Source organism: Osmia lignaria, chromosome 4 (genome assembly GCF_051020975.1).
Source record: "Osmia lignaria lignaria isolate PbOS001 chromosome 4, iyOsmLign1, whole genome shotgun sequence".
NCBI lineage: Eukaryota > Metazoa > Arthropoda > Insecta > Hymenoptera > Megachilidae > Osmia > Osmia lignaria.
This window is the reverse complement of record NC_135035.1, coordinates 8852224-8877362: the sequence shown is the minus strand read 5'-3', so window position 1 is coordinate 8877362 and position 25139 is coordinate 8852224. Positions and strand designations below refer to the sequence as shown.

Sequence of the window (25139 nt, the reverse complement as noted above, 5' to 3'; positions counted from 1 at the left end):
GAAACGCTTCTATTGAAATCACAAAGACCATACTTTATTAAATATCCTTACGCAACTCCGTGTGCCACTAGTAATAGAATTCTTGTTTTTATCGAGACACGTGAAACAAAGTAAAAATGCGTTTCGTGACTCGAAAACTTGGCTGGCCGTTCCAGGAACGCTCAGTTCCGACACGGTTCTAATTGGAAAGTAACAGACTCATAATGACCCGTCGCGATCGTAGAAAGCATGAAGCGGATACCAGCTTTCCCGCGCAGAAAATAACCGCTGAAAGGAGGAGAGAAAAATCGAGAGTCACGCGAAACGATGAAAGGATGACAAGGGGACAACCGTGGAACTGTAAAATTGTCCTGCCAGTGAGAAAGAATGTAGTCCTCCCTTAAAATGTCTCGATGATTCTTCATCGAGAGAATATTATTAAAAAATAAATAAATGTACCCTCTTCCTTTGTGCACGTCCTCGAAACGATGGGGCTTGGAGTCTCAGCGGGGAACGGAGACGAGGACAAGAGAGCAGAGCTTGTAAATTATGTATGAGAGTGTGCTCACAGGGGATTACATAATGGCTTGTTTACGGCTCCATGTAAACAGCAATCAATGGAGCCAAAACACAATCGGTCGCGGTCTGTTCGTCCTGGATTACTCGATTCGAGCTGGAGAGAATCAGCGTGATGCCATGAAACAGCGTAAAATCGAAGCTGATGCGGCACGATGGAAATGGTCACCGCGATACGGAAGCCGGACTGATGGGTTTATTAATTATTTATGACGGATCGGTTACCACTTTCGTCGCCGGAGACACGCGACTGACACACGATGTCGTCCATTTTTAAATCTCCCCTCTTGTATTTCTCGCACCATTTTTGCCGCTGGTATTCCAGTAGAAAACCTAACCGATTAATTGAATTACGTAGTGTTCGGTATCGGTCAGCTTTTCGATCACTTTATTACTTAATATAATTAATAATTTGCTAATTATTGCCACGGTTGTATGTATAATAGCCATACTGAATGTAAGAAAGGTAAACTCGTTCAATTATCGTTATTCCTTCGCATCTGCATTTATTCTGATTAATTGATCAATTACAGTAATAACGATACCGTATCATCATTCAATTTTCTATATTTTTTTCTTGTTCCTTTTGCATTCGAAGTGACACGTGTTACGAAAGCCACACAAGATCGTCCCTCGATCTTTTCATGGTTTTCACCGTTCGCTTCAATTTCGTATCCATGAAATTAACACCCGAACGGAGAATAATAATTAATACACCGGCTTACGATTGCCCGGCATCGTAAAGCTTGGAGTTTCTGGTTCGCTCGCCTCTGAACGGTAGCCGGCTAATCGTATTACGAAGTGGTGCGTTCGAAAATTGGCATAATACGTGGATATACGGCCGATGAGGCGGAAATACGAAATCCTTAATGATCGTAAGTCTACGCAGCATCGTCGCGGCCAGTTGCGTGCCGGTGGCACGCTAAGATTGTAAATTACATGAATTAATTCGACGGTTTCCACAGAGGCCTGTACGGACTTAACGAGCGTTTAACACAACGCGGCTCATGCGAACGATTATTAATGACCGAGAATGTATTAAGCGCCGCATGAACGTCCCGGGAAATCTATTTGCATCGCGAACACTTACAGAAGACACCGACTTTTTACGATTAGAACCGCTTCTTGCTTTTCCTTCTTCTTCGTGAGATACTTATTCAATGTCAGATGACAGACTTAACAAACTATAATTATATTAATTTTCAATTTCAGACCAGATATTGTAGATTTGTCATTGATGCTCCAATCATCCCTTTTACGAAATTTTCTAATTTTCTATTAATTACCAGCAAGTTGATGCATTTCTGCTTATCCAACTATTCTCAGGAATCTTTCATCCTCTCGGTTGCCCTCCGATCAACCCCTCTCACCTTCCTCTATCTCTTCGCTCTCCCTCTCTCTATCTCCGGTCAGTCGCGATGCAAAAATGTAATTAAAGTCCTGCGCTCGCGCGGTTCCCGCACACGCACACATAATGAAAGTGGATGGCAACCGGCGGCTCGCCGAGTGAATGACGCCCGAAGGCCACGAAGGTGCTGCAACATGTGTGCAGTTGCAGTGGTTACGTGCACACGAGTGCAACACCGGCTCGCTAGTGCCGGTTTAGACTGTTCGTTCTACGCGAAAAAGGTCTGACTCGCCGCGGAAGGACGGAGGAGCATCGATTCGCCACGGAGGCCAAGGGAAAAGAATGGTACCGCGGCGAGTCGCGTCCGCGCCACGACACGCGGACCCGAGCGGAATCCGTGAAGTATGGAACGGCTTTCTTTCGTCCCTCAGCTTCGACCGGACGCTGAAGACGAACCTCGAAGACGCTGCTTTTTGCAACGATTCTCCCCGTACGAGGAACGAACAGTTTTACTTCGTTACTTTCCTTTTTTTTTCTTTTTTTTTGAACTGCGATAAGGTAAAGATGTTCCGGAGCATTTTTTGTTGGGCTACGTTTTATCGTAAAGCGAAAATGAAGAAATAAGAAAATTTTTGCAAGGACTTGCAGTTCATCTTTTTTGTATTTCGAAGACTCGAGATTGCAAAATAAATGCAACGAAAGTAGATATCGATAAAAGGGCAACACGTTGAAGAAGAGGAAGCGGTACTTGGCGTGCGTCGAGCTGAAGAACGATGCCAGGCCGTAGCTACTTTCCACGTGTAATTGGGTTAGATACCACTCCCACCTTTCCTTTTTTACCCACGAGATTTCCCATTATTCCTCCACTGGCTGCCGATCCTTGCTACAGCCGACGATCGATTCTACGATCCCTCGTTTGTAACCGGAAGACCGGGAAAGGTACCAAGGGAAAAAAATCCATCTCTCCTCTCTTCTCGTAAGCCATTGACTTCGTTGCTAATAGGCAACCTCTCTACCATTTCTGTTTCTTCCTTTTTCTTAATCAGGTAGACGCATTATTTTCGTTTCCTTTCTGCGGGATCTCCACGAAGAACCTGTTAAAGAAGCTTCAAAACTTCTTTTAAGATTCACATTTTTTTTCCTTGCTTTTATTTTTACTTTAATCAACATTCACGTTCCTTTTTGAACGAGCGAAAAAATACACACGGATGACTGACGGAGTTTGATGATTTAAGACGAGGAAAGTACGAAATGAAATGCCTATCTCGATGGGTGTGCCATACCGACCGAACCGGGAAAACCAAAGAAACGAAGCTCTTGAGGCGTGAACGCAATTAACACGATAGTTTCTTCTATACCGGCTGGAACGTAATTGCTGGACGTATTGCGTTCGGTTTTCCATCAAGTCGGATCGTGATGGCCTCTACGTTCAGCTTTCAATCCACGAGAAAGCATCGTTCGAAGGGAAAAATGTGGACAGGAATGGGTTGATAGAACCGATTGAAAGAGAAAGATGAACAGGTATGTATGTGGCCAAGTTCTTCAACAAGTTACTCACCTTCGAGGAATCGTAAGAACAAGAATTCTTAATTAAGAAGATTCCTAGTTATTTCCAATTTTAATAGTTTGAAAATCAATCGAAATAGATCCAAATTGATCGAAGCCGAAAGGGATACGCAACTCGCATTTTTTTTTAATAAGAGGATGCAACTAAACGAGACGCGACGGAGTTGCTTTTGTTTTTGGAGGTCAGAACGAGAGGAGAGTGTTGAGCAGCACTAATTGACCTCAGGGGCCCGACTGACCCGGCGTGCGTCCGAGCTGACAGCCCGGACCAGCCGACGATTAAACTTCCCGTTAATATTGCTTGCTCCTTCTCTCGTCCTCCCTCTCGTTCACCCTTCCCGCCTCACCCATTCTTCGTCTTTCTCATCGTTCGTATTGTGGCCCTCGTCGTGGCCGTTTCCCTTCGCGCACGTTCGTCCTTATACCTCTTATCGTATTCATCCATCCGATTCTCTCCTTTCTTCCTCGATTTCCTCTCTCTCCCACAACGAGGCTTCTTCTTTCAACTTTACCTCTACCCGGGCTCACCTACACCTCGGACCCAACCACCTATGAATATTTATGCCGTTCGTAATCTAGCGCCGTGTACTGCAACGCGTATTGCCGAAAGTTGGAGCGAAGGGGTGGGTTGAACCACCCCCTTTCGTCGAGTACCTGTTCGCTCGATGCGATGCATCACGCGATTGCGTCATTGAAATGACGCTAGAGGAAGCTTTGAAGAAACGTTTTGATAAATAGAATCCTCCTCTTTAGATTGACAATTACCAGATTGATTAAACGGAGAATATCACTCGAAATTCTGTCCATTTTCAAACAACCTATAAATCAAGCTAAAACCGTTCGCCCTATCCGGATGATAAAAAGGTGTTCACGGTGCATTTGCGCACGGTTCACGAGTCTCGGAACGCGAACCAAAAAAGAGTGCGCCCCTTCCGGTCCCATTAGTCCCTGTTCCCCGGAATTGTATGGCCATTTTCGGGACGCGACTTCACGCATCAGAAGTCCCTGTATGATCCTTTCGAACTATTTTCTGACAGACCGGACAGGAAGTCGTGTCTCGGCTAGGAGCACGATCGAACGGTTATACATAGGTATACACGCATACAGGACGAACGAAAAAGACGTGGTGATTCGATGGTGAAAAATTTTTCGTTGCCGCTTCCGGATCTGCTTGTCGGCCCTGTCCAGACCAACGAACGAGCGAATGAGCGAGCATGAGCACCGACGCACAGCCCCTGTCATTATTTCCCACAGCCGCCGTATGTTTCTACGGTTCCGCTAGGCTAATCCCCGAGACTGGAAGAGAGAACGATAGAAAGATAGTGGTAAGGAAGGTGAAAGGAGAGACGAGGAGAAAGAGAAGGCAGTGTGAGAGGAAGGAAGGATTCCTCGAGGGGCCCCGCGTACAACCTGTCGTGTCCGTCTTGACAAAACAGCGAAATTGCCTTGGGGGATAACGGCGGCGGCAGCCACGCTCAAGAAGAGCAAATTCTTCTTTATCAAATGGAGAAAGAAACTGCCAGCCGGAAAGCGGCAGTTTTATGAAAGCACCGATAGTCTTTTCTCACGAGTAAATCGTACAGGTGAACTGGAAATGCGTTTTGGAAAATGGAGGTGCAAACGCCATCGGATTTCTTCGATCTTTTCATACTAATATGATCGAAGCGGCGACTTTCAGAACACACCAGCGAAGCAATTAAATGTCGCATTGTTTCGTTCACAATCGAGCACCGTAATGAAAGAGCAAACGCACTCGGTCGAAAGCAGTCGATAGCGCGTTTGCTCGCAAGCCCAAGTATGCCATTGTTTTCGGCCCAGGAACTGTTACTTCGTTTTTCACCACTCTACGACCCTTTTGTATCTACACGCTCACGTACACTCGTAAGGATTTGATGTGAATTATGCAGGTGAGGCTAGATATGAAAGCTAGGTCGTAGGTCCGTGGTCGGCATACCGTGATGCCACTGGCATCCTGCCTTTGTGAATGTTTTTATTATCTCTCTCTTCCACCTTCCATCGTGCTCCAACATAGGCAAACATCAAAGTCGAAATCAAAGTTGAAAAGCTAATGATAGTTGAATTAAAAAGAATCCAAATTCGGTCGTATACTTATAGAAGACGAAGGAAACTCCAAAGTCAGTTGTAAGTATGTCGTCGTTCCCTACAGACGGCGTTCGATGGAAGAAGATCGATGCACTTGCATATATAAAACAACCCGGAAGTAGTCATGATGTCTACAAGGGTAGTTCTTCTAAATCATTCAATTTTGATTCCTCAGAATTTAAGCTGAATTTTATTGCACGAATTTTTAAAACCAAGATTCGTCCAATTGATTTTGTTGGGGTATCTACCATCGACCAACAAATGGTCGACCTACTCCGGGCACGGGTTAATAATAACAAAGAATCTGAGCCCTCGTTTCGCAGTCGTTGCTCACACGATAGAAGGGCTCGTAATGAAAGAAACTTCTAATCGTTAACGGCCGTGTCTATCGATCGTCATTATCGTTGCTCGTCGTTGGCCACGTTGCTAACGGCACTGGTGACGGTGTTGGTGGTGGATGTGCAAGGAAAAGTTTGCCATTCAAATTGCCGGATAACTTGGCGCGTACAGACTGTAGAGTTTCACGTTGCCAGGTACTCTACCTCGTTGTACGTAATATCAATCGAACAACCTGGCTAGAACCGTCGACGTCATCCTCTATCGTTGACATCGTCGATGTATAGTTCTCCCGGTAGAAGCTTTTCAACGGTTACCACGGTGGAGTTATAGAATTTTCCGATACCATCGTCTGGATTCTACGTTCGTCGAATGCCTTTTATTTTCGTTGCGCGATGAAAAAGTACGCGACACCGGAAAATCGTTCGAAATTAAACGGTCCCGCGGTCGGGATGTTTTTTGCACGCGACCATTACCGAGTTCGTGTTGCAACGACGAAATTAACGATCCGTGAAACCGATGCCCCACGATCCTGTCGTAAATCCTGCATTACGATTTTTACGTTTCCCTTCGCCGTCAAAGATTATTATAAACGAATGCCGATTACTGAACTCCCAAATTTCGCGGACAAATTCGGGCCAAACGTGTCCCAACGTTACGGTCTGCTTACCGGTATGTAAGGTACTTCTTTAGAGGTAACACGATAGTACCACCGCGGCCCCGATTTACAAAGAGAATCGATCGACAAAGGGCATCTGATAGGCTCAACCGGGATCTTGCCGCGATTGAATGGGCCGCGGTTGGTTCATGGTGTGGTTTACGCGCTCCCAAACGCGAGCGGTATGATACCCGGGTGTAAGGCTGTGAACCTTTAAGCCTGACTTACACGCGATCGCTTAGTGCAACTAAGGCGATAGGAATTGAACGCTTATCGATGTTATAGGAATTTAGACTCGATCGAAATTTGGCACCCTTAATCGAATTCCCAATTTCGCAACCTCTGGTTAGTATAACTTATTTCAGAATTTGAAAAAAATATATGAAAAATTGAAATTGCAAGCGTCAATGAAATAGAATTAGATTAATAAGGTTATCTAGTATTATAGAAACTTCGGAAGGAGCAGTTTTGAGTTAGTGTGATACTGGCTTAACGTTGGGTCCTGATCCTACGGTTTTGGAGGAAGAGTACAAAACGCAAAGGGCTCGGAGCAAAGACGAGACGGTGGGCGGGGCGCTTCTCCGGCTCCAAGGCGATCCACTCCGACCTCTACCTTCTTACATAGAGAGATAGTAGACGCGCATCAACGCGTTACATCTTTCATGAACCAACAAATGAGAATTAGAGATTGCATAAAAAGCAGGATCCCCTGATGCGTGTACGCTGGCATTGTTGTTGTTGTTGGCGGTGTATCGATCATAAGGAAACAACGCAACAAACAGCAGCTGCCTGAGATACCATCGAGACTGTTCGAGTCTGACAAGCACATTGAAATCATTCTTTTCGCTTACTTTATCCAATTATAATAAGCTGGAACGCGAGTAAAGGTATTTCGAAATAAAGGTACCGTACAGGCTGACAGGTAGACAATAATTACGGGCAACGGCTTTTGAAGCGACACTTGGAGTACGATCCATTAAACGTGGCCCTGGTGAACGATCAATACCGATATCGTCGATATTGATTGATACCGAGAGAGTCAAGTCGAGTTAGATAATAATTATTGTCAGAGATTTTTAAGCAACGCTATTCAACTGCTATTGATACACTTAATGAAAATGGAGATAGGATAGAATAGTATTGAGTGATTGAAATGAAAGGTCGCGTTAGAAAATAATAATTGGTGTTATAGATTTATTAGACAATATCAGTATGATACAACGTTTCAAAGATGCAAGTGATTATAGTTAAATATTTAGCGTGTCTCTCGATATATCGCTATTTTCGGCGGGGCTGTTCAAGATCTCGCAAAGTTTTGCACGTGTCGCGGGTAAGAAGAAGACGTCGATCGAGGATCGATCGATCGATGCCGATTGAGACGTTCCTCGGGGTGCACCCATGCCGGCTCCCTCGTCCTTTTTATTCTTCCGTAGCTTTGTCTGCAGAAACGGATTGACGAACGATGTGTCAGCGGTGACAACTGGCGCATGCGCAGCCTGAATACAAAATGAAGCAGGACGATCGGTTGTCCGTTCGGTTTCAGCGGCGGCCAATCGAACCCACGTGTCTCTTTGGTCGGCGTCCACCGTCCGGAGATCTGTTCGATTTTTACAGCGTACCGAATGAATAATCGATGCCCCGGCCGTCGATGGCGAATTCATCGGCATCGACACATTTGTCATCACCTTTGGAATCTAGCGACACGTTCTTTCGATCAGGTTTTCTCTTTATAAAATTGTCAATCGATTGAATTGTAATTATTCAGAATACCTAGGGAAGGCATAAGTGATCTATCAAGTGTCGCAAAGACTTTCCGATACGTATACAGAGTTCGCGATTGAAACGCAAAGATTACGCGTACTCGATAAACTCGTAACGAAGTCACGATTCTCCAGGGAGCGTAAAAAAGACGATAGAAAAAAGGTGAATTAAGAAGTCAGCGCGTAAAGGTGCTCGATTCGCAGATGCATGTTTTCCCCGTACGATTCCCCTTTTTCTCCTCCTCGTGCGCATTAATATCACGTTTTTTTTCCCGTTCAATTAACGTTGTCGTTTCCGGAGAACACCGGAGACCAGGAATCGGCGGAATAAATCAAACAAGGATCGCACGAATTTTTGAAGCATTCGAAGGGGGACGTCCAATTGGAACTTCCTCCCTTCAGGGGTACACTCGGTTTAATTTACTTGTTCCAGAAAAGAACATAACTCTGGGATAGGACCGATAAATTGAGTCGATACGACTTGTCAATCAAGGTCGTGGCTCGCCTCGCGGAAATTCTCACAGCAAGAATAAAACGTCGCGTAACCTGGATTACGTAGCCGCGCACCTGCTCGACAACGCGAACGATCCGACGAAGACAGCTGCGGTTACGCGAACATTTTCATAACAGAGCTACGTCTTGCATTGTGTACTCGTTACATTGTCTGTCGATCGATCGAGCCGGTGGAACGAGTAAATCAGCGCGTGTCAAAAACTAGGATAAAAAGGGGCTAACTTGAGAAATAATTGTAACCGAATGAAAATATTTATTTCTTGGATGTTTCGAAATGTTCAAATAATCGAGTTAAGGAGGGCAGTGTACTATTGTTCGAAACACGGTGCAACGGATCAAGAGGCTGGACGAAAGGGAAGGAGAAGGAAAAAGGACGGGAGACACGAAGAAGGGAGCCGCCATGAAACAAACGAATACCGAAAGGGCTGATCGAGAAAGAGAAAAGTTGAAAGAACGAGAAAGAGTCTCGAGTCTGTCATGGTGCACGAGGTTGAAGGGAAAAGGGAAGGGTAGAAAGGTGGAGGAGAAGAAGAAGAAGAAGGCGACTCGGTAAGAAACCGAGAAAGCAAAAGCGCGGGGACGATGCCACTTCAAACGACCCGCGCATACATCCTCCCTCCACTCGTCGTAAGGAGGAACGAGGACAGAGGTAAAGAGAAAAGGACGACGTAGGACGGGAAGGAGCAGCCAGGACGACTACTCTGGATTCCTATAATTGTTCATTTTTGCAAATTCCCGAGTTTTTGCCCGGGCAACCAAGGAGTTCGGTAACCCCGCGCGATCCGACCATTCGTGCCTCGGTCCTTGTCCACGGTGTCACTCTGAACCACCTCCGGAGTGGATAAAAGGTTCTATTTTAGGTGTTTTATTCCGTAGGATTATGATTTCTTTACAATCCCTAATTATTCATTCAATGGCGCTAATTTTTGATATACTAGGGCGCAATTATACCTGTCGCTTTTCTCCATTGACATCTCCAGTTTCGCGCGCGGACCTCATAGAGATGCTCCCCGATAACGGCATTTTTACAGAACCAACCCGTCATACCTAAAGTCCAGAGGATATTTGGTAATTAGAAAGAAATTGGGTCATAATAACAAAATTTCAATCGAAAATCGCTGAAATTTATTAACAAAATAGCCTGTCGATCTCGGGACGTTCCCTGTTCCTCGAATTCTAAGATCCTCTTCCTTTCCATCGGATTGTGCGCGACGAGAGGGCTCGGATTTACCGGCGAAATGTTGGATTTATTAGATCGAGATACGCGTGGGCGTGCCTGGACGTGCCCCCCTAGCCCACCCTTTCTACCTTACCGTTAGCTACGTGCACGAGGGAGCCCGTTCGGCTCGCGATGCAACCTGAAACTAAAGCTAGACGCGAGAGGAGAAGCCCGGCTAGCACGCACACGCGTAGGTCGGACCGGGTGAGCCGGCGAGGACCATCGCAGACGAGGCTTGATGAAACTTTGAAACTCCTCGCCACGTTCGACGTTGCGCGTCGTTCTAGGAATCGAGAGGGACGCGGGTATCGTGAATTCGATCGTCGGCGCCGAACGATGATTTATGGACGAGTAGAGGGAGAAAGAGGGTGAGCGGTGTAGGAAAGCGAAGTCGAAAACTCGAGGATGAAGAGAAAGGATCGAGGAAAAACCGGAATTACGATCGTGGGAATCCTGAATCACCCCTTTCGGGTCATCGAAATCACGAAGGGTTGTTCGTTGTAGAAGAAAAGTATGAAAATTCTCCAGCTATTAGAAGTGGTGCGATGTAAACGGCGCTTAACACGCGACACTCGGAGCGTTAACAAGATGCGTGTTACAGCTAGAGAAGCGGAGAACCGGAAGTCCCTGGTCTGTCCGGTGTGGCGAGGGAAAGTGGAAGTAGGGTAGCACGGTAGGAAGAGAAGTATCCTAACTACGACCTATCTAAGACCGATTTACCAATACAAAGCGGAGTTCAACGAGGAAGCCTTTTCCTTTACCTTCTGGCGGCAAGCAATGCCGCTGCAACTGGCCAGGTTATTTACAGCTTCTTGGCATGGAGGTGAGCTCTCGCGGAGCCCGGCCACTGCCAGCAAGAAGGAAGTAAGGATGATTTATATCCGCTGCTACCAGTGCTGCTCCCAACCCGCGATAATACCAATCATTATCATCGCTTAATAACAGGCATTACTGCCAACATTGAAATAATGTGTGTGTACCCGAAGCTGGCTCAGCCATAGCTGACCCATTCCTACCATCGTGAAAGCCATACCCTGTCTCCTTCTCTCAGCTGTTTCTTCTTCCTTTCTTTCTTTAACCACCATCGTCGCCTTCTAAACATCGCCACCTACTCTTTTCTTCCGTTTCTCTATACTCGTCGAGGAGTATATAGCAAAGCATAGCACACGGTGGATCATCATCATCGGTCGAGTTGGCCTTCTTGGCAGAAAAGTTGGTCAGGTGCAAACTCGCGCCACAAACGAAACGGATTGCGCCGCCGGTGATCTTCCTGAAAGATCTTCGAAGAAGGCGGGGAACGGGGAGGAGGATTTCGTTCCCTTCTCGGTGCAGGGATTCCTCGCACACCAAGGGAGGAAGGAAGAGGGCGCGCTTCTGCCGGTCGAAACCCCTCGAGCCTGTTTTGCGCGAATTCTTCTCGACTCTGCCGTGGTTCTCTACCCGAGGGACCGCCGTGTTTGCTCGATCTTCGCGGAGGTATTTTTAGTTTCCGCTTGGTAACAATTTCCTCGAAAATTCGACACGCTTTCGACGATTTTTGTAGCCGCTTAATAGTCGGCTAGCGAAGTGTACGGAAAAAGTGTACGCCGTAATTAATTCTTCGTTGATTCAATTAAAAATCATTGAATGTGTGGTCCTCGTTCATCATCCGTTCTATTCGGAACGTCATCTCTTTTTCTCTTTGAACACCAACGATAATTCGTACAATTACATCGCTGTAAGAATTGATCGCGGTGTTCTTTGTCTACCGTTAAGTTCTTTTCTTAGAAGAGATTCCGAGGGTTGTTCGACAGCCAGGTGAATATATCGTGCGAAACGCAAGAAGGGATCTTTCAGAGACGTACGTCGACTCGAAGAAATCACGGTGTACACGCCACGTGAGAACCGAGTGAAAAGAAAGAAAAAAAGAAGGTCCTTCATCCTTCCTCTACATTCGTGGCGCCCCTTATTCTTCGACACGGTGGCGCTGCACGGTGTACGCAAGGATGTTCGGTGTTTCTGCAAACATCGAACTCGTCTGCCGGTAATTATTGGTATTTGAAGCACTGTGGGAGGTCCCTGGAGGCACGCCAAGCTCTTTCCTTGCACGTACATGAACACGCGGCTGCGTGAAAATAATTATCGGCCTTCTCTGCCTCTTCGAGCGACAGCCAGTCAAAGAAGAACAGAGAAACAGCGCCCGAAAGTGGGACACCATGACCGTCAATAAACGAGGGATTTCTTATACGAAAAATCAACCGCAACTCGCCATATTGATACTACGTGATTGCAAAAGAAAAAAGAGAAACAATCGAACCGCAATCGGCAGATTCGATAAATCTATGAAAGTCGGTGGTGAACGCAGTTCGAAGAAAAAAGTAAGGAATTCTTTCAAGGATACGTAGTTACGTACGTTGTGCGTGCAATCGGGAATCGACACAATGTTTCTGCAAATTCATTCTTCGCCCCATTGAGCACTATTAATTACTTTGCATAGTTTTGATCGCGAAAAATGTAACGCAACGCAACAACGTCGAACGCGGCTTTCGTAGGCTGTCAGAAAAACTAGTATTACTAGATTCAGTTTTTTCTTTTCATCGAAGAAACGGTTAAATGCGTTTTCCTCGCGCGAGATCGCAAAAAGTAGCACGCGATCGAACGTGTCAAATATTAACGAGAGCGCGACCGATAACCGGCGTGAAATTCGCGGTGCAACGATGCCGATACCTCGATCGTTCGACTTCCTAAAATCTCGCTTTCGACAAGGATAAACCTCGTCCTTTTTCCCGTCCAACTGGTACTGTGTCAAGGTTAATGAAATATGAACGGTGCATGAAAGAAAGGTGACATTTTGATGTAGTAAAAACGTTATGGTATCTGGGTGAAGGAAAGTACACGCTAAACGCGAGGATATATGATTGGAGCCGCAACGTGGGTCATTAGACGACGGAAACATCAATCCTGCGACGTGTCGCATGGTGTACAACTTTCGTCGAATTCGAAGAAAAGTTTAATCGCTAGACATTTCATGATAAAATACCCTGGGTTGCAAATAAAGGGTTTTGTGCGCTATGGTTGCTGCTAAATCAAAGTACACGAAATCTGATAATCATTCAAGAATTTTCTTAATAAATAGCGTTACGACGTAGAATCTTGAAGAGGATCTTCATCAGGAAAGTAGTAGAACGCAATATTAAAACATCACACCCAGCGTCAACTTCCATGCATCACGAGGCTACAAAGGGTTCGAAAAGAGCCTCGTAAGCACACAAGGGTTAACGAGCCAGCGACTGAAATTGAATTAAACAATATCGTGCCACGATTCACGTGGATCGCGCTGGTCGTACGAAAATACACAAGGGCGAGCGTGTAGTGGTACACGAACGACCCCGGTGTAATCAGTCGTGCCATGCCGCGGATCGCGTGTTTAGCCGCGAAACTTTCCCATTTGTAGACGGTGGACGTCGGTCGACAGATACAAGCCGATAGCGACATGTCGGTCGAACCTCTATTAGTTTTATTCAGCTCGTCGATAACAGCCGGCAGAGTAGCGGGCGTACCTGTGCCCGCGAACGTAACATAGAGACAGGACTTAAAGCTGGTCACGCGGCACCATTGGACACATCCCTATCTTGACGCGCACGAACCGGCCGACACCGTCGATGAGATAATAGAGCGCGATAAGAGTGGTTCAATGCCGGTTTGGTGAGCAGAAGCATCGAAAGAAGCCCAGGGGGAAGAGAAATTGACAAGGTCTGCGGGAAAGCCAATTAGGCCGAAGGAAGGATAAGGAGCTGGTTAATTACTCGCCTTCGAGCAATACTTTGTACAGAAGACTTTCAAATTGCTATAATGGTAGGAAATAGCGAAAGAGTTTCGAGGACTCAAAGATCATTAAAATTCCCAAAATTTTATACTTTGCCAACATTTTCCGGCGTTACTTCAATGACACATTCTCCCAGAATTCCCTCGACGAACTGGTACATATCAATTACTATCAGAGTGGAGAACGCCTAATGCTCGGAACACAATGCGACCGACATTCAACTCGAACTTAGCGCACCACTTTCACGCGGCCGTCGCCTAACGCTGTCCTGAACAAGCGGCGTTCGCCTAATGATTCATACGCGAGCCCGTCCAGCGGAATCATCAATTATATTCGAGCCATTGTTCCGCGACTGGATCCCATTATCTAATACAATCTAACCTACAAAACTCGCAGCGACAGCGCGGCGATCCGCTTCGAATCCGCGTTGAATCTGATAACGCGAAGAGAGACAGATAAACTTAAGGGATAAAATTCACGGACAAAGTTCATAGGATCGACCGAGAAATCCATGTATGACAAGAGAGAGATAATATTTCCTTGGTATCGTTCCCGATTCATCCGCGATATCCGTAGCAAGGGATCATTAATTAACCGATTCATTGTTCCGTGGCGAGAAATCGAGTTATCCGAGCGATCCGCTTCGATAACGGGTCGAAAGCCTCGACGAGGTAGCACCGGCGGCATGTGCACGGGCGACGCCAGTGATAGGCAGATAAATGGACGCAGATAAATGAGCGGAAAGCGAGGGAAAGGTGGTGGATACAGGGCGGAGAGACGCGTGTACGCGTGCTTATTCGCGGATCTGCTACGACAATGTTTCGCAAGTGATCCGGTGTTGGCACACCGGTACCGGATTAAGAAGAAAATTGCAACGAGGGCAGTTTTTCCATTTTCCATAGAGTGCAGAGAGAAAGGATCCGAAGATCTATCCAAGAGTAGAATCTACTACCTTATCTCTAAATCGATTCGACTGATCGTGCGAAAGGTTTCTCATCCATACTTCCATTTTGTTCTTGTGAAACGCGAGAACCATAAACAATTCTATTCGCTTTCCAACAAAAATTTCAAATCTTTAAACTGTCCAGCTAAGGCGTTGCGCTAACGATCGATCGTTTCGTACATCGCCCGTCGAGTGACGGCATTATCTTATCCCTGGAGGGTAGTTCGGTGGATCGATGAGGTGGAGTATCGATACCGACAGCCTCAGGTCCCTCTTGCCTCCGTTTCAATAATTGACAACAAAGTGTATAAGATCCACCGCTGTTTCGATGCTGACGAGAGACGTCGGAGAGTTCACCCTCGGCTAAGCCTCGGGGGTACCGTGTCTAGAGAGGATTCAGATTTCGAATTCACTTGGCGTGCCGCTTCCCGCCTGTACGCGACTTTCGAATCTCGTTTCGACGCGTTGGCATTCCCAGGGCCAATGAGGAGAGATCGGCCACGTTGGTCGGCGAAGACGAAGAAAAAGGAACCACCACGCCCAAGGTACGTGGCAGGAACGCAGACATTCGTGTTGGTACCTATGTATATCCTTGCCTACGTGTCTATCCTCGTGCATGTACACGGGTTAGCCGTTGGCCGTGTGTACTTCGCGTGTACAAGTAACTCCATCCTTGTCGGCCGTCTCTCTTTCGTCTCTCCCCGATGCGCACCGGCAGCACGAACGAGCTACCACGTCTTCAAATTGAAGCCCCGAAGAAAAAGAGATGCGTGGCCTCACTTCTCGATCCTCTACCCGGCTTCTCTCCTCGCTCTTCTTCCCGTGGCGAAGTCGAACACCACCGGCAAGAAGCCAGAGAAAGGCGCGGGTACGAAGCCGGAGGAGGAGGAGAGGGAGGAGAACAGAGCAACGAAGGGAAGATGGAAGAGCAGCGAAGGCTAGTAGGCGCCATGTTGCTGGCGATGACAAGAAACCCGATGCGACGGTAGCAGGACCAACGGAGCGAGCAGAGGCGCTTGCTCGGACGCCTCGATTGGCCGATTACTGATTATACACGGTGCACCCTGAAGAGATGCACCGATCGCGGGACGCCTCGCGGATACCAAAGCTGGCGGCTGTGTTTTCTAAGTATTTGGTATTGGAGAAGATTCAGGTTTACAAACCTTCTGAAAACTACCCCTTTGAGAAAGGTATTGTGATTTAAGTATAACGATTTCGAATTTTCTTTACAAAATCATCGCCGGAATGCTCTTCCCGGTGTTATTTCGAAAACAACCTGACGCGATTGCTCATCAGGTCGCGTCGAGCTCGATTTTCTGAATGAGAGAGGGGAGTAACTCCCGCAGAGCTTGGACTAATGAAATTATCCGGTCCGGGACCCCCTGCGACGGCATCAGCAAGCCAGTTATCCCGTGATTACGCGATATCCAGTTACGTATCACGGTGCGCCTACCTATGAGAAAATGTTTAGCCATTTGACGTCTTCAATCTTGCGGTTCAACTCTATAATTTTTTCAGATTTTTAAAAGAAATTCGATTGCTTATCGAACAATTTTATTTTGATATTACGACCCTGTGGGCAAAGGTTCGGGCTGCGGAATTCTTACAAAAATAATTGAAAAAAGGCGCACGATATCCGACGCGAGAAGAGTCGAAGAAAGATTGGTGGTGCGGAGAAGGTTCGCTTCAATTAGCTCCGAGTCACGATCGCGATCTAATAAATCGTTAATTGGAAACCGTGGGACTATCCGCGAGAAATTCATGGCTTCGAGGAGACCAGCTCCAATTAGCTTTTGACCACGATCCTCCCCGGTGCGCCTAATAAATCGTTAATTGGAAACCAGGCTGGATAATTGGCGGAAAGTCTGTCGATCGTCGCGCGAAAAAGCTGAAAAACTTCGCGGCCGGGAATATTTATGACCGTCTCGTTAACCCTTCCAGTGTATTCTCCCTCTGTTGACGCAGTGGACACTACGGCAACCCTATCCCCGATGTCCAGGGCGTGGCGGATCGGTGATTTAGTAAAGTCATTTGTGCCGATAATGCTGACAGATGCCGTCCATTCAGGCTCCTGTTACGCTCCACTGTCCGTGCAACAGGATCTCCTCGTGGATTCACGGGGGTTGAACGTGAAACTCGACGATTTTTCGCGAACGTTTCGCCACAGTTTCGCGTAAACAATCTCTACGTAAGTTATTATTGTGTAAAAATGTCTATTTTTCAATGTACTCCTCCCTCCATAAAAATCATTGCGAAGATAACGCGAAAATGTATCCAACTCCGGACACGATAAGTCACGAAAGAAGGTGTGTACGCGAATGCGTGTAGCGTACATCATCCGTGCGACGAACGCGCACGTGAGAACGTGGTGCGTGGGTTGTTGCTTCCGTGGGAGAGAATCGATCGAGCAACACGAGAAACGAGAAAAGAGGAAGATACGTAGAAAAGAAACTGACCTGCGTTTGCGTCAATCCGAGACTCGCCGCTAATTCGGCTCTTTCCGGTAGCGCTAGGTACTGTGTCCTCTGGAACCGCCTGTTGAGCTGTTGCAATTGCAAGCTGCTATAGATCGTCCGTGGTTTCCTCATCTTCTTACCCTTGCCGTTCCTCAGGGAACCACCTCCACCGCCACCCAGTTCGTCCACCAGGCTGCCACCCTTGTCACCCAATGGCGAGAGGTCTGCGAACATGCACCACCCTAACATCAACTTTCAGGATCCCTTCACCGGTGGCGTACGAACTAAAGAGAAATTTAACAAAAACCTACCATACCGAACTGAATTCGAAACGAAATATAAGAAAATCAATTTAACTATCCTAACCCGGTGATAAATTAAGTCATCAACCCGTTCGATGGTAAATACGCAATTGCACTCGTTACATTCGACTAGGTCACAATTGACCCAACCACCGTCGCTCGACACTTAATCTCAGGATAATTTGTCCGGAGCTAGATCGTTATCGCGGTCAAATTATATCGCACTGCTAACCGAGTGTAATTAATTATAAAGAATTGCTATAAATTAATTACCGACTAAATAAACGCATCGAACCAGAGCACCGCTAACGTTATCGTACGTACGATCGCGCCATTATGTTTATACCCTAATTAGAATGTAGCGTAATACGGGGTCCAGTGTGGATCCTTGATCGTAACTTAAGTCGTTTAAAAATCTAAACAATACGCGCGATACGCCCGCATTGTCACTTTTAAATAATTCCCTGAAATATCGTGCCCGTGAGAAACTTGATGGTAAATTGGCTAAGGTGGATGGTAAAGTCGAGTGAGATGTCGACGAGACTTAGAATTAACCGAGTAACGTAACACCGGACTGGCCGCAGAACCTTTTTCCTGCGCGATAATAACCGTGACTATTAATTAACTTAATTTATGGTGAACGGCCGGACATGCTTACGTGCATACGCGTTACGATTCTAATGATTTATTACCAGGTCGTGTCACCGCGAACCGGGGCGTGCAACGTTGACCCGCGGATCAACGAGTTTTAAGATCGATCGCGAAATGGCACGAGGTACTTCGATCGCGCGTAAAAATGGACGATAAGCTGGTCGTTTTTTCGCAATTAGGAGGTGACACTGGTAGACAGGGACGCTACGCAATCGCGTGATTAAACGGATGCTAATTTTTTATGCAAATGAATTTTTATAAAAGGGGCTGCGATATTTTTGACATTAGAATTTTTTTCTCAACGAAGAAACTATTATAGTAAAAATCATGGTGGAAGGAGCCGCATTTTACGACACATTTTTTCTCTCCATCGCCTGCGAAAGCTCGAAGTCATTATCGCGGCGGCGGCGTATGCAAAACGCTCGCTGAAAACTGCTCCATCGCTTCGAAACCACCACTTTGCCGTAATTCGCACGGGTCATTTGCGAACGGTCGTGCGTTCACGACTCCTTGTTGGACGCGTGTACTCGACTTTACGTACAGCCTCCGCGAGATTACTGGACGACAATAATCGCTCTTCAACTACCAATTCGTTGCCCTACATTCGCCTGCTCCTCGATTAATGCACCCTCGATCGAACGCGAAAGAACGCTCTAATTTTTGGAATGGCGGGACGATTAACGCAACCAGATTTCGTGTACTGATTACAGAAATAATTCCCTTGTTCGTACTCGATCTTCTATGAGTTAAACGAAGAAGGAAGAAGAATTAGACTTTGCGCGACCATTTCTAACCCTTCTTTTCTCTACCCCATCTACCCCGAAGAAAACACGACTTCCACGCAAATCCTCGAAGCTCCTCCATCCTCGTCACCATCATCCCGAGGAGCAAGCAGCCCGGTTTGAAGATTTGATCTAGGCGTGTTCCAGGTCGGTGTTCCTAATCCTTGTGAAAACAACCGTTTAATACCTAATCCATCAGGGCCCCGAAGCACGGACAGCACTCGGAGGTCCTTATTGTCTTTGAACCGTTCCGGATTAATTTGACCGGTGCCTAGTTGCTGTCGGGTCCCCGGTGACTAATGTCGAGTTCGGCTAAGGTAGCCTTAACGCTAATTGGATTCTTCGTTCGGAGGTTTACTGGCCGCGACTCGACTCGCCGATGACAAGGCAACGAGGCAGGCTGAACAGGGCTGATGTTAATGGCTGGTTCATTTGTCGTGACCACGAGATTGGTCGCTGATACACGCTACCACCTGAGGGAGCCGCTGTGTTTGCGCATCGTCGAGTGTGAAATCGTGTGGTGGATACTGGGTCGCTTGTGTACACGATACGATACGAGATCGTCTTCGTTCGAGCTATACCTTAGGTGTAAACCAGCAAGCAATATCTCAAAAGACTTTAACAGCGAAAGACGGTAAAATATAGTTAACAGACAGTAAAAGACAATTTCGCATCAATCTTATGGTTACTCAGTTGCAGCTCAGTCCACATATCGCATAAATTTCCTTAGAAATTTATTTCATGAAGTGTAGTTTTTAAATTCAAATGGAGTAAAAATTTGGTTTTTAAATGACTTCATATTTTAAACATACCTTCATATTTTAAACTGTCATAAATATAAATCAGGAGCGCATATTTAAAAAAAAATGAATACATATATTATTTTTGAAGTTTGCCGACTGCGAAGTTAGCTCTGATAATTAGTTGACAGTAAGGGTAAATGATGCCAACGAGGAGGTGTTAATTTGATGATAGAAACGAATTAAGATATCTAATTCTAGCTATCTAACAGTATAAATATTCTAGCTTATGAAAGTTTTAACTACTCCTTTTATAACATTGATGATAGTTATTTGTGATAAAAGTAACTTGTTACTTATTAACACTTAATCATCTATCTTTAGACGAAAAGTGAATTAGTGTAATTATAAAGAAAAAGGTGTCCTTAAATAAGTAATATAGCACTATAACAAGGGTATTTAGAGTAATTCAAAAGACACATGATTTAGATAATTTTTTAACTACAGCTGTTTGTCTGTTCAATTATTAAATAACCAATATTTAACTTGAACAATATTTTATCGAAGATCAGAAAGTACAGCAAATAGGAACGACGGAAAGGTAGTAGTTCGTAGCCTGAGGAGGATGCGCAAACAATAGCGTGCAGCTGGGTAATTAGCTCGATCGCGATTCCTAATACGATATTTGTTATTTAATTAATTCAATCGTCTCCATCAGCCTCGCTTACGGACAACATTGACCACCAGCCGGCTCTCGCAATTTGTCACACGCGCAAACGAGCCACTTGTAAACGATTAATCACACCGACGATCGGACCACGATAAATTCGCGTTCACTAATTAAACACGGAACAATTGCGGCGAATCTCGACGCGGAAGACAAACTGATCCTGGTTCGAAAAAATGGTACAGCTACTCATTGACGCGGAAGAATCACGAGCAATCGATAACCACGTAGTGGCACGTGTCCATTCATCGATGAAACGATCGCGAACGCGTTCAAAAGACTCCCTGTCGAGTATGATCGAAACAATATAGATTCACCCCTTCCGAAATCTTCCGATTGGTTAATCCAATTTTTACTTGAGAACAAAAAACTGATCACAGTTGTCCAGACTGTTCTTAGAACTCGACCCCAAAGAAACGGTCATCCTAACGAGAGAAAATGACCCATAATCTGGACGTTTTCTTGAAATCGTGGTTGCAATGTCTACCCTTTCAGAAACTGGACTATTCGCGAGACAACGCAATCACCGGTATTATTCTCAATGGTCGAGCATTTACAACTTTCCGAACGAAAAGAAAGAGCGATGATACGCGAGAAAGGGGGGAAAAAATTGTCGAGAGTTCAGCCCTTTGGATTCTTTAGGGGTTGAGGAAAAACTCTCGCGAGGGACGAACCCTTCCGTGGATTGTATCATCGGGAATTTATCCTTTTTCCTAGTAATTTCGACGAAACTGTCGATTCGAGATTACCTATAACCGATGTACTTGTGCTTCGAACTACGCGAAGGGGGTGGATCCGAAGCGAAGGGGTGAAAGTCTTTGCGATGGGTTTCCATAATAAAACAACGGATATCGTGGATATTCAGGGAACGAAGGACAGGTGGAAAGGAAGAAGAACAACGGTCATTATTCATTTACGAGGAAAGAAGGGGTTGCATGGGGTTGCTGCTCAGCTAAGACAGCCAGCGATCCTATAGCCTGTTCCTCGAGATACCTAGGTATGTTTCTTTTAATTAATTAATTAACATCAGTCAATTTTAACCCAACCGTATATTTCATGTACAATCATTCAGTTTGTATTAAAATTCTCTCCTTATTCTTCGTATTCCGGATAACCTGAAGCTATTATCGGTTCTTAAGGACGCGGAGACTGACAGCTTCATCAAGGAAACGGATGCTCGATTTCAGCAAAGCAGAGCGAATATTAGATGCGGTTGAATCGTCAATTCTAACGGCCAAGTATAATATTCATCATCAGACGTCGTAGTGACGAGGTCAGCAAGTGGTGGATCAATACTGAAACGTTTCTTTCGTCGATCGAGAACATCAAGGCAAAAGTGTCTAGTAATCCAGAAGCGTAATTAGCTGACTCGCGACTTTTAGCCGAGAGGAAAAAATATCCGCGTCGCGATTGCGTCGCTACGTGGAGATTTCAAGGGAACGACGAAGAGGACGTTGAAAAGACTGAAGAACAGTTGCGTATCCGGAGGTTTGAATATCTAGGAGAACAGTTCGAGGACACGGGGAGGACCGCGAGTTCTGTTCTCATTCAGGCCAGGAGGCTTTTTGTTTCGTTCGTTAGCCGCTTTGCGGGACTTTTTCGGATCCCAAGAGGATTCTTTTTCCTAGCCGTATATCTTATTCCGCTTCTCGGCGTTATTGTGCCCGTCGAACGGCAGGCCGTCGACCGACCACTACCTGCTACTCCAGATTCTCTCTTCCGTTTTCCTTCCTTTTTTCTTTTTCGACCACTCCGCTCCTTCTACCAGCGGCGAAATCAACATACAAACGACGAACAAGAGGTTTACGACTTCGACTCGGCGCCTGATGGCCACGCGTTCACGCACCGTGATGTGTTCACGATGATCCGACCTCCCAACGAGAGGGCCACTTCGGCGAATAATATCGAACAACTTTTTTATATACGTAATTGCTGACAAATTAGGATTTCGTAAGCTGAAGATACCTTTCGGTAATGTATTTTGGCTGGGAACTTGCTGGAGGATAGGGTACTTTAAGTACCACTGTGTTTTATGCAATAATGGAATTTCTTCTGAATTTCAAAATGGATAATGCTTATCATCCACAGGACCGTTTACGCTACATTTCTAGACATCATCACCACAGGGTTTAACCGCTAACACAATGGATCTTTTAATTTTTTTATATTTTATTTAGGCGCGAATCAAGTGGAAATACCGTTCTCATTTATCTAACTAATGCTACGAAGGGCTTGCAGTGATTCCACTCGAAAGACAATGCACTGATCTTCACTGTAAGCCCTTCGACGGTCCCTCGTTCCACGAAATCACTGAAACACCACTTCCATGCACAGGAACACCGACCAAACTTCCCAATTCTTCCCTGCATCATATCGAGACCATGAAACGTAGCACCACACATTGGGAACGGTGTTCCAATGATTTCCAGGGGACGAGGAACCGGGTTAACTATATCTAATATAATATTAGGAATAAAAATGGCTGCGGATACATACAGTTGGGGTACTCACCGTCCTTGGGCGGCGAGGGGCATTGGGGCGCGTACGATCCCAGGTGATATCCGTAGGCGTTGTGCTGGTGCATGGGTGGGAACGGATATCCGGCTAGCGCGGACCTAGGACTGGGGAATCCTGCCTCCGCGTGTTGTTGATTCCCGCTGCCTGGTCCGGACGTTTGATGACCTAGCGCGCCAACTTGATGCGAGAACTGATGAGCACCGGGCACATTGTGTCCGCCGGGATAACCACCACGAAGACTGGCGGGATTGTACAGATTATTGTGTTGCAACTCGATGAACGCCGACTTGCCACTTTGAGAAACTGGGGTACTAGACGTCGTACTGTCACCACCGTTACCACCGGGTGGTCCAGGTGTCACCGAACCCAAACCCGTGTGATGAAGATGTTGTTCCATGTCGGAACCACCGCCTCCTGCACCTGCACCACCGCCACCTCCACCACCGCCACCACCAGACGGTCCACCGCCTCCCGACATACTATTCGGGGTCGGGGTACTAGACGGACAGGGGTCGCCCGCCCCGAATGGGCTCCCCAGGTCCGTGAAGTTGAGCGTCGTCGTGCTGCCCGGACGCTCCACCTTAGTCGCGACGTCGATGCCGCCGCCACAGCCTACCGTTCTCGCGGACAAACTCGCCGACGACGTCGTCGCCGCCGCCGTCGCGCGAACACCGTATGGGGCCCGAATCTTGGGGCTTCTGTTCCACGTGAACCAACTGGTCACCTCAATTATGGTAACAAAATTAACTCGCTGGCTGAAGGGGTAGACATTGGTTCAAGATAATCCCTGGCCGTACCTTCGGCTACTCTCAATCAACCGCTGATTGTTGTGATCGATCCGGGGCTAATTTGGTATCAAGTTTCACTGTCACGTTGGAAAGAACGAGACGTTCGGATTGTCACTAGGTGTTATAGTTCACATATTCACTGTCTTGAGATTTCGCGCGGGAAGTCTGAGTCTGTTCGGCTGTTGGGTCCACTGATCACTTCACCCGCGCAAGCTTTTTAGCTGGTAGATTCAATCCAAAGGCTGTGCTTTTCGAACAGACACACAACAGTCGTACACAAGCGATGTCGTACGTCACTGCACGAGCGTTGTTCACGTCAGCTCGTTGCCGATTTACATCGAACGTATCGTTCCTCGGGACCGAACCGACTGGACATCAACATACTGATACCTTCCACTGCGCGACGGAGCGCGTGTTGCTCCAGCCTCTCGATCACTGATCGTACGTCACTTTCGACACGCGATTACGCGATGTGCACCACCCGGGGGGAGATGTCGCGGCAACGATCGGATGTACGCGAACGTGAACCGATGAGCAACGGTTGGACTGCCGGATCACCCGGTCGGTCCAGCTTCTCCGACGGGAACCAGTAATCTGCTGATACGACTGGGCCGTGACAGTACACTCGCGCGAATTGCGTAGCCGTGATTTAATTGTACGTTGCCGATGACACACGCGTGCGCGCGCGCGCACGCTCGCTGAACAGCAGCCAGCAAGTGACTTTTTCCACGCGCGTCGCCGTGATTATTCGCCGATGATCATCGTGGTGCCGACGTGAACAGTCGCGACGATTCGCCGGCCAGCGTGGAAAGGAAGAAGAAGAAGAAGAAGATGACGACGACGACGATGACGACGAAGAAGAGAGAAAAGCACACACGCGCGCCTGGCCCAGTAACTGCAGTGCACACCGCGCGGCGCGGACCGGTATAATGATACATAATGAAGCCGGAGCCTCTCCCCGGAGCCCGGTGCACGGTTTCCGAAAGCCGCCGCGGTGGCGCCACTCAAGGCCACGCCTTCCCCAGCCGTTATTGCGCCCCCTCATTGGCTCGCCGACCTCATCCCCACCGCTAGGCTATGACGTCGAACCGACTCATTCGCCGCACGGAGGCCATTATGGTGTCCAAGTGGGCCGTCGCCTTTTCAGTCCACTCCCTCCGTTCGCCCGACGCCCTCGAGGCACTGCTCGTAAAGGTGTTTTCTTTACCTGTCCGAGGACCCTTTTCGTTCGTCGTACGCGCACTACGCTGCCACTACTCCTGACTGACTCCGTCGGGGGTATACCTCGGCAAGAAAGCCAGAGACCACGCTCGACGAGCATCGCTTGTATGCATAGAGCGCAGAAATTCAACAGCTTCGAGACTCCCCCG

The 25139-nt window shown here is 46.9% G+C and overlaps 1 protein-coding gene across 3 annotated transcripts in view; it reads right to left on the bottom strand.

Annotated features, from left to right (window-relative positions):
* The window catches only part of Dll (homeotic protein distal-less), a 55736-nt gene extending 31020 nt beyond the window's left edge, over positions 1-24716 (bottom strand). Inside the window, exons 1-2 of one of the 3 annotated variants that reach the window (XM_076688033.1) lie at positions 22961-24716; positions 17263-17504 (exon numbers count right to left, since the gene is read on the bottom strand). In XM_076688033.1, the coding sequence (XP_076544148.1) occupies positions 17263-17504; positions 22961-23459 (741 nt within the window). In that variant the 5' untranslated portion in view covers positions 23460-24716. The remainder of the gene's footprint in view (positions 1-17262; positions 17505-22960) is intronic. The other 2 variants (XM_034322908.2, XM_034322909.2) reach the window with 2 other exon arrangements.
* Positions 24717-25139: the final 423 nt, after the last annotated feature.